The sequence below is a fragment of the Gossypium hirsutum genome, chromosome D03 (assembly GCF_007990345.1).
Source record: "Gossypium hirsutum isolate 1008001.06 chromosome D03, Gossypium_hirsutum_v2.1, whole genome shotgun sequence".
Classification (NCBI taxonomy): domain Eukaryota; kingdom Viridiplantae; phylum Streptophyta; class Magnoliopsida; order Malvales; family Malvaceae; genus Gossypium; species Gossypium hirsutum.
Genome location: NC_053439.1, coordinates 34,975,994 through 34,993,024, shown reverse-complemented (window position 1 = coordinate 34,993,024; position 17,031 = coordinate 34,975,994). Strand labels below are relative to the sequence as shown.

The following is a 17,031-nucleotide window of genomic DNA, read 5'->3' as shown; positions in this document are numbered from 1 at the left end:
ATCTGGCTATTCAACAACCTCCACCCCCACCTTTTCCTCAACCGATCCCTATAGCTCCTCAAGTCTTAGAACCGGTACGTTTGAGCAAACCGCTTGTAGATAAAATTTAAAAATTTAGGGCTGAAGATTTTAGAGCTATAGTTGATGATGACCCTGAGAGAGCCAAGATTTGGCTTGAGAATACGATCTGAGTTTTCGATGAGTTGTCTTGCACACCATCAGAATGTGTTAAATGTGTTGTGTCTCTTCTGAATGATACAGCATATCAGTGGTGGAAAACATTAATATCTGTAGTGTTGAGAGACCGGTTCATATGGGATTTCTTTCAATCGAGTTTAGAAAGAAATATATAAGTCAGTGATTTCTTAATCAAAAGCACAAGGAATTCTTAGAGCTGAAATAGGGTCGTATGACCATAGCTGGGTATGAAAGAGAGTTTGTTCGACTGAGCAAATATGCTCAAGAGTGCATTCCAACTGAAGTGGTTATGTGTAAACGGTTTGAAGGCGGGTTGAATGAAGACATCAAGCCTTTAGTCGGGATTCTTGAACTGAAAGAATTTGTTGTGTTAGTGGATAGAGCACACAAATTCGATGAGCTTAGCAAATAAAAGAGAAGAGCCGATTTTGAGGCCAGGGATTTGAGAAAGAGGTCGACGGTTAAATCATATCATTCTTCATCTAATAAATCAAAGGATTTTCACAACCATTCAACCACTTCAGTGGGGCATTCTAACAGAGATCGTGGGAAGCAACACGCAAGTCCAAAAGCTCAAGACACTTCAGTAGCGAGCGTTGGTAGTGTCAAGGCCAACAAACCTGAATGTCAACGGCATGGTAGACGACATTTTGGAGAATACTGGATGAATGACAGAGCCTGTTTTAGATGTGGCTCACAAGAGCATTTCATTCGAGATTGTCCTAAGTTATCTGAGAAAGACAAACTTTCGATTGCTTGACCGAGCAATACAGCTGCAAGAGAGAGACCACCTCGAAATACTAGAAATGTGAGTGGTAGTAGAGGTACAACAACAGATTCTGTTGTGAGATCCGAGGCACGGGCGCCAGCTAGAGCTTACGCTATTCATGCTCCCGAAGACGCCTCAGTGCTAGATATTATCACTGGTACTTTTTCTCTTTATAACACAGATGTAACTGCATTGATTGATCCTAGATCAATCCATTCTTATATGTGTACAAATTTAGTGTCTAGTAAGAGTTTACCTATCGAGTCTAGTGAATTTTTGGTTAAGGTATCGAACCCCTTAGGTCAGTACGTTTTAATTGATAAAGTTTGCAAGAATTGTCCTTTGATGACTTGGGGTTACAGTTTTCCAGCCGATTGGATGCTTTTACCATTTGATGTGATTTTGGGTATGGATTGGCTGACTTTGCATGATGCGGTTGCGAATTGTAGACGAAAATTTATTTTATTGAAATGTCAGAACGGTGAGACTCTTCGTATTGAATCCGATGATTCGAGTGGGTTGCCTATTGTAATATCACCTATGCTAGCACAGAAATATGTGAGAAAGGGTTGCTATGGTTACCTTGCATACGTACTTGATACAAAAGTATCAGAATCGAAGATTGAATCGGTGCCAGTGGTTTGTGAATATTCAGATGTTTTCCCAGAGGAATTACCCGGGTTACCACCGATCAGAGAGGTTGAATTTGCTATTAAGTTAGTAACAAGAACAACACCGATATCGATATCTCCGTACAGAATGGCTCCAACAGAGTTGAAAGCTCAGTTGCTAGAGTTAACGGATAGAGGTTTTTCCCGACCGAATTTCTCACCTTGGGGTGTACCAGTTTTATTTGTAAAGAAGAAAGATGGATCAATGAGGCTGTGTATTGATTATCGATAGCTTAACAAGGTTACGATTAAGAATAAGTATCCTTTGTCGAGAATTGATGATTTGTTTGATCAGTTGAAAGGAGCAACAGTATTTTCAAAGATTGATTTGTGATGTGGTTATTATCAGTTACGGGTTAAAGATTCGGATGTGCCGAAAATCACGTTCAAAACCAGGTACAAGCATTATGAATTTCTTGTTATGCCATTTGGGTTAACTAACGCTCCTGCAGTTTTTATGGATTTGATGAATAGAATTTTTAGTCCATATTTAGACAGATTTGTTGTTGTATTCATTGATGATATTCTGATCTATTCCCGAGATGAGTTTAAACATGCCGAGAATTTGAGAATTGTGTTACAAACTTTGAGAGATAAACAACTATTTGCTAAATTCAGCAAATGCGAGTTTTGGCCCCGAGAAGTTGGATTTTTGGGACACAGTGTTTCGACGGAAGGCATCAGAGTTGATCCGAGCAAGATTTCAGCGGTGGTTGACTGGAAACCACCAAGAAACATTTCTGAGGTCAAAAGTTTCTTGGGGTTAGCGGGCGATTATCAAAGATTTGTAAAAGGATTTTCAATGATAGCTACACCATGACTCGGTTATTACAGAAAGATGTGAAATTTAAGTGGTCTGATAAATTCCAACAGAGTTTCAATCAGTTGAAAGCACTGTTAACCAATGGTCAGTCTGAGAGAGTAATTCAGATTCTCGAGGACATGCTATGATACTGTGTTTTAGAGTTCAAAGGTAATTAATATGGCACCGTATAAAGCTTTATTTGGTTTTAAATGTCGAACTCCATTGTATTGGACCGAGCTTAGTAAGAGAAAGATACAAGGGGTTGATTTGATCCAAGAAACCGAAGAGAAAGTGAAAGTAATTTGTGACAGTTTGAAAGTTGCTTCAAATCGACAGAAATCGTACGCAGATTTAAAGAGTAAATATCTTGAATTTTAGATCAGCAATAAAGTGTTTTTGAAAGTATTGCCTTGGAAAAGAATTCTCCATTTTAGTCGCAAAGGAAAGTTGAGTCCGCGATTTATCGGACCGTATGAGATTATCGAAAAAATTGGGTCAGTGGCTTATCGACTTGAATTACCATCAGAGTTGGAAAAGATTCATAATGTGTTTCATGTGTCTATGTTACGACGATACCGTTCAGATCCTTTGCATATAATTTCTTCGACCGAGGTTGAGATTCAGCTCGACATGTCGTATAATGAAGAATCGATCAAAATTTTAGCACGAAAGATAAAAGAGTTGAGAAATAAGAGAATAGCCTTAGTGAAAGTTCTTTAGCATCGTCATGGGATTGAGGAAGCTACTTGGGAACTCGAGGAAACCATGAGAAAATAATGCCCTAACCTATTTTTTGGTAAGAGTTTTGAGGACGAAAAGTCCTAAGGGGGAGTTGTAACGGCCTATTTTCAGTGAAATCAGAATAATGGTTTCGGGACTACAAATCCGAAGTTGAAAAAAATTTATTTTAATATTTTTTGCTGTCTATAGCATGATAATATGGTGGTATAAAAATTTCAGTATGAAATTTTACCGTTTGTATACTCAATTTGTGAAAAACGACTAAATAGCGTAAAGTGTGAAAGTTGTATTCTATTAGCTAAAGGTGTTAAATAGCTATAGAACCTTAATGTTGAGGTCCTTATTTGGTCATTAGACCACTAATTGAGATAGTGTATGTGCATGGCATGGTGTTTATGAAAGGTTATTTTAATAAAATAGTTATTTTAAAGGTTATTTTAATAAAACAAAAAGTCATCATCTTCCCCATTTTCTTCACCATAGCCGAAATTACTTAGGAGAAAAAGAGAAAATTTTTCTCAAGCTTTTTCCCTTGCATGTAAGTGTTATATCATCCCGTTTTTGTTGTTTTTATGTTTTAGGGATCGTTGTAGCTTAATCTAGCTAAATAGGGGACTAATTTGCAATATGGTTGAAAGTCTAGGGTTTTTCCATGAGAGCAATTTAGTTTCTTTTGAAGTTTAATGGAAGAAAATGAATCTTTGTTGTTAATTAAACAACTTTTGTTATGTGAGTTTTGTTGAAATTGTCAAATAGGGATTAAATTGGGAAATATAAAAATTTTGTGTTAAATGTGTGATATTTTGGAATATATGGGCTGCTATGAGCACCTATAAAATTCGGCTAGGCTTGGGTGTAGAGAAATTGCATGAATTTCATTTTACGAGTCTAGGGACTAAATTGTAAAAAGGTCAAAAGCATAGGGGCAAATTGATAATTTTGTCGTAAAATAAATTTTGGATTAAATAGAATGGATTGAGAATTAAATTAGTTAAATTTGATTATATAGATCAAGAAAAGCCACGTTCGGAATTAGATCGAGGCATAGATAAAGTAGTGGATTGATTGGTCGATTGTCTCCGTGTAAATTTGAGATAAGTTCGTAAGTTTAATTAGCATTAAATTATATGTTTAAATGCTTAATTAATATAATTGTGAAAATACGACACCACAAAAATTCTCGACGAGGTATCGGCAATGTATGGATCCTAGATGAACCTTAAGAATAAATAGGATACAAATGACATGTCATTAGGGGTTACCGTGTTTTGGGTGTTGGTCTCGTACGTCCTACCGGTGGCTGAGTTTTCGGCATGTGTTGCGGTTCCTTTACAACTTGTTTGAGCAGCACCGTGTAGCTACGTCTTGACTAACAGTTTATGTGAGCAGACCCAGTGATGGCTCGAGAGTGAGCATCTATATGAGATATGAAATAGAGGTGGTTTTAACCACGTATTGGCACTTAGTGTGCGAGATACCCGAGTATCCGATAGTATTCCAAATGGTTCAACGAGCACAGACAATGAGACGAGGTTATAAGAGTTGATACGAACCAGCACAGGTATTCATGTGAAATACGGAAAGTAATTTATAGTTGATGTATTCATACATGACTAATATTATTGTGATGATATGTTAGGCTTTGGGCCAATTGAAATTTACCTACGTTTTATTTATGCTTATCTAAACTATGGATGAATGGTAACTTGTATTTATTAGTCATACGAACTTACTAAGCTTAATTGTTTACTCTGTTTTAATTTCCTTATTTTATAGTGATTCGGAAGCTCGCTCGGTTTGAAAGTTGTCGGAGATCGTGTTGTACTATCAAACTCTCATTTTGGTATTTTGGACTTCATATATTTTGGTTAAATGGCATGCATAGGTGTTTTGGCTAATGTGGCCTATATGTCTTGTTGTGCTTTGGCCATTTGAGATGGCTTGTAAGGTGGTCACATATTTTAATTTGTAAATATGTATAAATGACCTTATGGTATGTGGTGTATAGTTGCTTGGTGAATGCCTTATTAGTGTATTGGTATTTTGGGTACCAAATGGTTGAATTTGAGATGTGGCATGCATGATAAGTTAGGCACAATGTCTCACATAGAGCATTCAATGGCAATTTGAGAGCCAAGTGGCATGCTCCTATTAGAGGCATAAGAGATGCCAAGTGTTGTGCTCTTATAGGAAGCTCTTCAAGTGTGCTAGTGGGTGCATAGGATGCCTTCCTAAGTTGTAAAGTAGAGGATCTTTTTCTAATGTAGGTTTCTTTTACTCTATAAACTTTTTCTAATATGTCATAGGTCATTTTATAAGCCACATGACAATGTGAAATTTGCATTAAAACTTTTTTTTTAAGTTTTCTTGAAAGTGATACTATAGGTTTTTGAAAAGTGAAAAAGGAATAAAAATCTTGGAGGTAATGTGGCTATACTTGTTGGATTATTCAAAAGTGAATTTTTTTTTTTATTTTAAGCTTTCATGAAAGTGAAACTCAAGGTTTTTGGTTATGGGATGAAGGAGATGGAGACGATGTGGGAGAAAATGGTGGAGCCACATAGTGCAAATAAGGGATGGTAAGCATAAAAGAAAACCTTAAAATAAAATGTTCTTTATATATGTAACACCATTACCCAACCCGATCATCGAATTCGGGTATGGAGTGTCACAACTGAACCGGATTGGCCCTAACCACCAATTTTAAACTTAACTATTTTAAAGACAGCCTTATTACTTATTAATAAATATTCTTACAATAGAAACTTTAAATTAAAGCAAAAGTTTACTATCTCAAGATTCCGGACTCTAAGGAAACTAATTAGTTATAATATATTTTACCCTGATACGAAGCCTCTGATGGTACCCTTTCTCTATGTTGCGTGGCACCATACTGACAATGATTCTTGTTCTAGCACATTTTGGCTTGGTCCCTCCTCAAGACCTTCAATCACCCTCGAGTCCTGCAAACACTGGACAAATGTAACAACCCGATTTTAGTGGTGTCGAAAAGTGTGGTTTGGGGACCACAATTCTAATGAGTGAATAAATATTTTAATGTTTAATTAAGGTTTATAGAGTTATATTAGAATCGTATTAAATTTTCGTTAAGAAATTTTTGAGGTTTAAATGGTTAATTTGGAAAAAAAAAGGACTAAGTTGAATACGATGTGAAAGTTGAGTTCTATTAGTTAAATGTGTTTAATAGTGATGGAAAGGCAAGTTAATGTACTTAGTGAAGAAATAAATCATATAGTTGTGTAGTGGACATTTATGGACAAGGTTAGATGAAATTTATGTATTATCATTAAGGGAAAAATAGTAAAAATAAATAAATATGATGAGAAGAACAAATAAAGTAAAGCCATCTTCTTCTTTCATTCTTCTTTCTTCAGTTGAATTCTCCATTAGAGAATTCTAAAGTTTTGGTCAACTTTATTTCATGTATGGTAAGGGTTTTCAATTCCGTTCTTATTAATTTTTATGTTTTTGAACTCGTTTTAGCTTAATCTACTGAGTTCGGGTGCTAATTTACAAAAATATTAAAATTTGAAGGACATTCAATGAATGAATTTAATGTGTTTGTGATGTTAAGTGATAGATATTTAAATTTGGTTGTTAAATAAACATGATTTGTTAAGTGGATTTTTAATTAAAATAAGGTTTAAGGGTTGAATTGCTTAATTGATAAATTTCATGTATATTGTTTGCAATAATGAAAAATGTAGATTAATTAAGCTTAGGGAAGAATTGATTATCACAGGTTTAGGTTAAAAAAAAGAAATGCTTAAATTGCAAGCTTAAGATTTGAGGACTAAATTGATTAAATGTTAAAATACTAGGGGTAATTTTATAATTTTACATTGTCATGAGTAATAATTAGAATTATTGAATTTAGGCTATTTGAAAATTTTAATTGAATGAAATTATTATTTAGATCAAGAAAAGAATCAATTGGACTTGAATCGAAGGAAACTAAAGGTTTTGGAGTAGTTCTCAACTTTGTTAATACAACTATGATAGTTGAGGTAAGTTCATATGAATTATAATATTATTAATTATAGTTTGTTATCTGTTACAATATGTTGAATATAAATTAGACTCGAATATATTACGATGTTTTGAACAATTGATGGTTAAGTAATCCTGTTTGAATCTTAAGAATTCTTAGGATACAAATGACATGTCATTAGGGTTATATGGTTTCGGGTGCTAGTCTTGAATGTCTTAGTGATAGCTGAGGTCCTGCATTTGTTGCGGATTCTCCACAGCTCCTATGAGTAACATCATGTAGCTAACATTCCGACCTATATCTTATGTGAGCAGACCCATTTTACAGTTTGTGTGAGCACTATTAAAAATGAAAGGTCACTATTACATTAAAAAGGTATACTATGTGTGAGCATTCCCGAGTATCCGATAAAATTCTAGATGGTTTAGCGGGTAAGAAAAGGACGAAGGAAAGGCATGTATAGGAACCTATTAATGCTAATGTTCGTTTGAAAAGGTAAAATGAGTATGAATTTATGAAATGTAATGAATGGGAAGTTGTTATGTGATAAAAAAGAAAGGTATGGAATTTATTTCCTAGTATATGAGATGTTATGTTTTCATGATTTCTACTAACCATGTGAAATATGGTGCATAGGAAAGTTTAATGTTAAATAATGAAATGAGCATGGTTGTATGGATTGTTAATTGATGTTCGGTAAGTTGAAGTTTATCTTTTACGAACTTACTAAGCATTAAATGTTTATGTGGTTACTTTTCCTTTGTTTTGTATATCATCGGAAGCTCAATTGGTTGGAACTTTGTCGGAGTCCTATCACACTATCCCACAATCACTTTTGGTAGTTTTTGATTATTGTGAACTATGGTTATAAATGACATGTATAGGGTTTAATGTCATTTATACTTTTGTTATGTTTTGGTTACTTTTGTAAATGGTTATATACATATATGGTATAGTTGGCTTGTATATGTTAAAAGTTATATGAATATGGTCATTTTGGTATGCTTAATTTGAATGGTGAATGGATTGACAATGGTTGTCATTAGGTAGCTATTTTACCTATGTTTGGGATTTGAGATATGACATTATAGCTTTGTTTTGATTGATGTTGTTGTATAAATGAGGTGCCTTTGAATGCCATATTGGTTAGGAGAATTAGGTTGATTGAATTGGTATATTTTGTAGTGTTTGAAATGTGTTTAGGTCCATTGAATGTATACACAAATGATGTAGCTTTTTGGGCAAGGTTTGGCCTTAAAATAGCTTGTTTTAAGGGCTAATTATGGAGCACACGGCCTGGGACATGGGCTATCACACGGTCGTGTGACACACATGACCTTGTGTCGTTTTCATTTTAGGTGTAGGTTTCACACGGTCTGAGACACGGCCGTGTGTACCAAGTCAGTGACTTACACGGTCTGGCACACGGCTTGCGACACAGTCGTGTGCCATTTTTATTTTAGGTGCAGGTTTCACACGATCTGAGACACGACTGTGTACCAAGTCAATGAGTTACACGGTCTGGCATATGGCTTGCGACACGACCGTGTGACCCTATTTCGAATATACACATGAGCGAACGAATAGGCTGGGACACGACCGTGTGACCTTACTTTGATTGTCCACACAGTCTGGGCTATGTCATACGGCCGTGTGACCCTTGTTTTAATAATTTTTCATGTTTTTCTCAAAATTTTTGATTTATTCAAATCGATCCCTGATTATTTTTAAGTCATTTTTAGGGCCCCGAATACCTAATTTAAGGCCCAAATGAGTATTATTGCTATGATTAAATTATGTATCTATTATTTACTTTGTAAGTTGAATTATTATTTTGTATTGAAGTTAAAAGTTTTACTTTGTACGGTAATGCTCTGTAACCCTAATCTAGTGATGAAGACGGGTTAGGGGTGTTACAACAAATTTCTGTAAGTTCAAAAGAATTTACTGAGTTTATTTGCTGTAATATGAAATATCTCCAATCTTGTCGGGGTAGTAATAAAATAAAAAGAAACTAAACACGTTTAACTCCTTGATAGACTTGGGATAATTTCTCTTAATCTGATGTGATGGTCATTTATTGATTTTTCGAAGTTATCTATTGGCGGATAAACCACTAAGTGATCTTTCCCTGGCAATTCTATAACAATTCGACTAGTTTTGGTGGACTCTCCAAGGTTTCGCCGTAATTGTGGACTCTGACCTTTCTTTACATGCATTCTTTCTTTAATCCGACTCTTGTTCTGGATATCCACCTATTCAAGGTTTTTTTATGGTCGTTTACCAATATGGTTCCTCTTCTCACCATGTACTTATATGGTTGTACCCTTGGGATACGACCTCCTTGGCGAACAATCCAAATCTGATTAGTTCCTCACGGACTCCCTCTTCTTACTATATGACTTGCTGACATTCCATATGACGGTTTAACTAATGATGCCCTACATCACTCTGGCAGACTAAGTCTCATTTGGGTTGGACAATGCTTGGATTACTTCTTGGTAATCCGCCTTATTCGCGATACTTTGCTTTTAAGATGTAACATGTCTGTCTGCTGTAGATCGCTTTGGCCTATAGTTTTCAGTAGATTGTTATCTAAGTGACCATTCGAGTTTATGATTTCCCTTTTTTGATGGTTCCCTATGGAATTAGCCCTTTGACTCGTACTTTCTCTATAGATTCCCTTTAAAGAGGAATTGTCTTGACAAACATATCGGTTACTCAATTTATCCTTTTTAGTACACTTTCTGTCAATGGATTCTAACCAACCCCTCCTTGCTGATTAGTCTATCTAGAGTACAGACAATTATTTCTCCTTGTATAAACCACAGGTTCAACGAGCCTTATTTCAGGAGTGAATCTCCCAATATCCTTCCGAGATTTTCCTTTAACATGTAGATCTTCTTTGAGCACTTCTTGACGGCTCTTAATGGTGGATCTTTACCCATAATCTACGGATAAACCCTCTTCCATTACCTATATATACAAGACATTACTGGCACATCATTTCCCATGTCTGATTCTTGTTGGGTTACCACCCATATGCCCTACCGGCTTCCACGATTGTTGTGTTAGTAAGTTGTTCCCTTTTCTATTAATTTTGCATTGTTCAACAGATTCGTCAAAATCCATTTGCTAGCTATCACTCGCCAAAACTTGCATTTTCTTTAAATCCTTTTTTCCTCGTTTGCATGATTTCCCACAGTTATCATCCTAACAGACTATCTCGTATTTAGCATCCCGACAGACTCTCAACAAGTACCCTATACTCTTACCTAGCTTAGCAAATATTTCTGGATCATAATATTCTATTGGTAGTTCAAGAAGGCGTACCCAAACAACCAATGCATTACATAATGCCTTTAAAGCTCAGAAGTTTGGCTTCCATTTCATCATCATAAGAAAATTCCCATTAATGAACCATAGGCCACTTTTGATAGTACCATTGTAATCCTTAATGCATGAAAATTTTATCAAGAAGTATTTAGACGTCAAGCTAATGAGTTGGAGGTAGCCCACTAGGTTCCAAAGTTGATTCAATTTGTAAGATAGATGTTAAAACCCTACATTTTTACCAAACACTTTGTATTTGACCACTTCTTCCTAATTCTCGATTTTTCTTCTTTGAAAAGAGTGATGCAAATGTTACCTACAGTGTCTTGTTTTACACCTTGTTCCTCATTATCTATGTCTTCCTCCGACTACAAGGTTTCACTTTCATTACCTATAACCATTTTCTCTTAGTTCCCAAATTATGCTCCCACCAGATTATCTTTGTAGGATATCAACTTCCCATCACTATGTTTTGCTAGGTTAACGTGTTTGACCCTCTTAGTACTTCTATGAAGTCCTTTTGTGCGAGGAAGGGAGAGTTTTTCGCTTTTCATTTTCCAAGTCAGTTTTTACAACAACCTCCAAGCAGGGAAGAAGCTAGAAATATTTTTTAGGGGGGCCCGAAATTAAAATTTATTTTTAATAGCATATATCTTTATAATCTTTAAAGGATTAGATCAAATTTTTATTATTTTTAAAAGAACCAAAATATAATTTTACATTTACTAATTTAAAATTTTAAAAATTTTAAAAGAACTAATAGATAATTTTACATTTCAAGGGTGCCGAACCCCTGCCGGCCCTCCTTTAAATACGCCACTGCCTCCAAGTTACTATAATAGCAACAATGCATATGCCTAACACATATATAATATGTGGAAAATAAGAGTATATATTTGTTCCATCTAAATTCTTCTTCCGGAAAATGGTTATATAAGTTCCTTCTCTTGAACTCTTCTTTACCTTATGTCTTTTCAGTTGCTTCTCTCTCCTTTTCCCATCGTCTTTTACCATGCCTTACGATTGAATAATATTGGGGCTAATCCACCGTCTCTTTTTCTCTGACCTCCAGTTGTCAAGTAGCGGTTGCAAGGGTTCTCGTGACTCCCTTCAACTATTTGTCTTGTGGATCTTAGTCACACTTTTGCTAAGGTTTTTTTGCACGGGTTTCTTTTTTTTTTTTTGGGTTCCTCTATTCTTCGTCAAGGCTTCCAGCATGTTAGAGCAAGTGCCCATCGCTACCCTAGCCTTCCGTTGGATGGGCGAAGATGGATCCTTAGAGGCAACACACTAAACCCGAACTTCTGGTGGTTGAAACCACAATGTTGGTTTGGCTCTTCCTCCGTTGGTGTCCGGGGTGGCTTTGGCACTATTTTTTGCAACCTTGGTGATGGTATGGTTTTCATCGTGGGTGGCACGCAAAACGATGATACGATTATTCCCAATATCTGATGCTTGAGTGCTTCCTCTCTCTCCCCTGTCGTTGGCGATCAAGGGCTATGGTATGTGAACACCTAGATCTTTATGGGTTTGGACCTAGGTTCGTTAGTCCTTGTGTTCTTTTCAGTTTAATTTTATTTTTGGTACCTTTTTTGGACTTTGATGTACCAGAACTGTCTTTCCTTAATCGAAATTTTATTTGAAAAAAAAATGTAAGCTTACCTTAATAACATTGAGTAACAATCTGTAATTGCATGCCTAAATATATACCTCCTTAATAGCTTCTGATTTAACCATCCTCTTGTAGTTCCCATTTCCCAACATGCATTTAGCTTCCATTTCCACCATTTACCAACTTTTCCAATTTCATTACATAATTTGGAATTTTTTCCCCTAAACATTTTACACATTATTTGGAATGATAAACCATGGAAATATTTAAGTAAATTACATTAAAAAAAAAGAGTTCAAAAGAAATATTAAAGCAGTAATGAGCTTCTTTTAGTTCCACATCTAGGTATCAACCATGTTAACCCTCCTTCCTCCTTTTCTGTCTGCACCAATCTTTGCCTCTTTTCTATATTCATGTTTTGCATGCTCTTTTATACCATCAGCATAGCATTTCATGCAGATCCAACAACTACGATCAAGTTGAGTTATGATGCCTATCATTCTAGTGTTCACTTTTTCCATCATCCTCCAAATCATTCACCTGTTCATGCTGTTGTGAGGGCCTTTTCGGAATTCCCCAATGCGGGATCTCATTTCTTGAATGTTCTTCAGCATCAGGCAAATTCCTATGTTCTCTTTTCTTTACCTGACATTAAGTACAAAACTGGTATCAGTTATAAAAGCAGAAATTCAAACGGGTCAAAACAATTCTCAAACGGTTTAAGTCCCTGATACCTCGGGTTCATTATACCCTTTGAAATGTTCATCTTCCTCTCTACTCCTTGATGAAAGATGCTTAGCAGCCTCACTAAAAATTTGAAAGCCTTGAAGATCACCATTTCTTATGCTTGCTTCCAGCTGCAACAGTGAGCAATGTAAGTAACAATGCTATACATTTATGCCCAACTTTCAGTATATACTCAAACGTAGCGTAGTTAGTCATAACCAATCAACACTAAAACAACAGATATGTTTAGAGGCTCCATATTACATAACGGGAGCACAAATCATTGATATAAAAAGCCATCATTGGACAAGACTTTAATGCAGAAGTTAAGAGATACCATGACATATTTATAACATCACCATGTAATGATCTTTATAAATTTTGTACCTGAACATGAACAATGCAAAATAGTATGCTAGCAATAGGAAGCCAGCTATCTTCTGGGGAAAGAGAGAAATTTGACCTGTTAAATCAGTGAAAAAAAGAACTGCATAATCAAATTGAGGAAAACACAAAAGTACCTCATTGTTTCAGTTTACGATCTCATTTTGCCTCACAAATACAATGTTAGCAGCATATCTAGTTGACATAGACCAATGGTTTAAAGGAAGGTCTCAAGTTATAATCAAGGATGGTTGTCATTATGAATATAACAAAAATGGGTTCTTAAATAAGCCAAAACTCGAAGCAATACCAACAAGCACCTAAATAAAACCATTAAGAGGAGGAATGCACTGATTAAACAAAACAAAAATAATTGTTCTCAAAGCTTGAAAAAGGTTATAACTTATAACTTTGTATGAACAGATAAAAAAGAAGTGGACACTTTATATTAGATTGCCTTGTTTGAGTTTACAAAGTAAAACTTGAAACTCACAGAAAGAGGCATAACAAGTAATCCGGTAACAACTTACAAGCATTCCAGTTCATTGTCCTTTGCAGAGGTAGACAAAGACTGATGAACATGATTTTACGGTCAAAACATGATTAAACCATAACAATCATCACCCAGATAAGTTCCCGGGAAAGGCAAGGCAGTCGCTCTGGGAAAGGGACTCGGAAACAATCCTAACCTCTTATCACATTTCATGAAGATAAAAGGAGACTACCAAGTCCCAACATAGACCCTTGCACTTACATATTTCAGCTCAATGCTATTATTATCGCACCCAAAATCATTTCTAACAGAGTCTTAAGTTTATGTAGAAGAAACGTTGAAGTCAATGGACTTTGCACTGCCTCCATTAGACCCAAGGTTTGACATCATTGCAGCTCTCAAACTAAAGCAAGCTAAGCATTTCAAAGATAGAACAATTTGGATATTCATTCCAATTTGGTACTCCGTAAAAGTGATACCTGAGGTAAGGAACCAAGTATACAATAGAATACACGGCGTAGCGCCGCTTTCCAGTATCAAGACAAGCAAAAACCCAGCTCTATCAAATCAAAGACCAAAAAGAGAAGTTAGCAATTTAAAACGAAACCCCACTTCCCCTTTCAAAAAAAAAGTGAGAATTTCAATGTCTAACCAGCCAATTGAAGTAAGGGATAAAACTAATAATTCCCATAGCCGCAAACCTCGTATCCCCTGCATCAATAATCGAACTACCACCATCTTCTTCCCCTGTATCGGCGGCAGGAAGAAGTAGTGAACTCAGCATACAGGCGCCGATTGCAGCCGCAAGGGGAGCATCCGGTGAAAACTCCGCTCTGCATATTCCTCTATTAATCTTCTTCTTCTGTAAAAATCCATAATCAACAACCAAAAAGAAAAGAAAAAGAAAACAACAAGAGAAAATAAAAAAAGAAAAAAAAATCACCTTTTTGTGGGTTTTAGGAAAGCAATGAAAAGCAGGTTTAAATTTGGGTATTGAAGAGGGTATGAGTGAAGGGATTAAAGAAAACGAAGAAGCGGAATAGGGTTGAGAAAGGTAAAGGCAGATCATGGTTGGGTGGTTGCAGCCGCAAACATTAGCAGATGAGTGAGGAGTATGGCGCCCGCCTTTCCTCTTTGTTGGTTGCGAGAGATGAAAGAAAGAGTGGGAAGTTGAAAAGGCTGGGGATTTTGGGAAGGGTGACAAGTGAAAAAGCCTGGATGTTGACAACGATTTCAGATCCTGGCCTGACGTTGGATGTTTCTGCCAATTGCTTTCCTGCCGATTTTAAATTTTTATTCAATTTAAAAATGTTAACTTTGTTTTTTTTATTAAAAAATATAAAAAATGTAATTTTAATTTTTTTAATAAATTGTAAGTTAGGTTAATAGAATGAATTAATGAATTTATTTTTAAAAAATAATAGTTTTGTCTTTTTAGATTAAGTAATATAAAAAAATGTGAATTTTAATTTGTTGGTAAAAATAAAAATAAAAAAGTTAACTTTATTTGCTGGTAAAAAAGTTTATCAATTTAAAATAGTAATTATATTTTTTTGGATAAATAATTGTTTTTAGATAAATTTATGTTTCTTTTGAAATTTTACTATTTAAAATTTAATTATTATATTAAAAATAAAAAATATAAAAATATGTCATATGGATATAAATAGGTATATTAGATTCATAAAAAGTTATATAAATAGTTTTAGAAACATAAAATTTGAAGTATATTAGTGCAGATAAAGGCTATTTTTAGCTATCTTTCACGACGGCGAGGCAGTATAAGGTGTTGGCAACATTAGCCAAGCGGTCATTGTTGTCACACCAACATGCGGTGGTCGACAGGGTTTCATGTTGGTTCTTGTTTCACAAAAGTCTGTTCTTTTTTTAGACTCATTCGAAATTAGGGAGTAAGGGGTCGAAAGAGCCTACACTATTGCCAGCTAGCACGATTGGGCCAAAGCTGAGTGTAGAGTGAGGGTTTGTCCAAACAGGTGCAATAAGTGTTTTTGGCAAATTAGAAGTTTTGTTGTCAAATTCTTCTCCCTTCGTACAAACGTATCTGCTTTCTTGTGAATTCTGCTTTTTTCGAGTCTTTAAGAATGTATGGTATACTACAACAAAGGTACAATTTTCTTCTTTGCCTTCTACATCAGTATTGATCAAGTTTGGTTCTATTGAAGATAGGAGGAAAATCTTTGACCAGGTCGGTAGAGCTTCAATAAATCTCTATTTTGCGATGGCGGAGTGTATTGATGGTTGCCCTCATGCCAACTATGATTTGTCTAAGGTATTTTTTTGGGCGGTTCTAAATGTTCCTCTTACTTGGATGAATCGAGCCTAGCCCTTCAACTTGGGGGTCTATAGTTGAGGTTCTGGCTATTGACTAGAAGGATAGAAAAGAAGGTTGGGGAGGATATATCCATGCCCGAGTTAGGATGGACGTTACTAAGCTATTGTGCAGAGTTTTTAAATTTAAGAGTTCGGGGTTGAATGGATAGTTTTGGGCTATTAAACTTCTGTCATAACTATGGTTTTATGATCATACTATAGAGTCTTATTCAACTGTTAAGGTGATGTGGGTGTTGGACAATATGAATGTCACATATATATAATAATAATTTGATGTTATTATTTACTAACATAGAATGTTACTTCAAAATATTACATACTATAAAAATTTCTTTTACACATGGTTTACGGATCCAAACACTAAAAATGGAATATTTGCATTTAAAGAAACAAAAACAAAATTCAGAATATCATGCCTCTATCATTATGTTTCTCTTCATAAACTAAAATAAAGTCGAAAGCTTACTAAAAATAAGCAATCACTTAAAGCCCACAAAAATAGTCATTGATTAGATAATTCGTTCTTTTGGGGCAGATGAAGAAGAGTCATGATGGGATTTATAGTGGTTGTTGGAGGAAAGTAATGATTATTTTGGTGGGTTTGGTCTACGCTCACCGCACAAATTGCTAATACACGATATCAATGGAGATGGAGAGGGGGAGAGGGGGTGAAGATGAGGAAGGTTGGCTCACCTATTCTAGGACCGAGAGCTGGACAGGTAGAGAGAATTAGGATAATGCTTAACATATCAGGGCTTTAAATAAAGATGAGTCTCCCTACTAAGTGATATCTTAAGGTATTTATAGGAGGGATGAGGGCCCAATAAGAGGCCCAACTAATTCAAATTAAAGTAAGGATATAACAACTTCGTTCTTAATTTATTTAATTCGATAAACAAATATTCATACTTAACATCTTAGAATTTGATCCTCAT

The 17,031-nt window shown here is 35.4% G+C and overlaps 1 protein-coding gene across 1 annotated transcript; it reads right to left on the bottom strand.

Moving 5' to 3' along the window:
* Nucleotides 1–12,282: 12,282 nt before the first annotated feature.
* On the bottom strand, nucleotides 12,283–15,037 carry LOC107950727 (uncharacterized). Its single transcript, XM_016885654.2, has 6 exons — nucleotides 14,688–15,037; nucleotides 14,397–14,606; nucleotides 14,224–14,303; nucleotides 13,255–13,330; nucleotides 12,876–12,998; nucleotides 12,283–12,786 (listed from the first exon to the last, which is right to left on the bottom strand). Exons 1-6 carry the CDS (start codon nucleotides 14,811–14,813, stop codon nucleotides 12,643–12,645), a joined length of 759 nt encoding a protein of 252 aa, XP_016741143.1. The 5' UTR covers nucleotides 14,814–15,037; the 3' UTR covers nucleotides 12,283–12,642.
* Nucleotides 15,038–17,031: the final 1,994 nt, after the last annotated feature.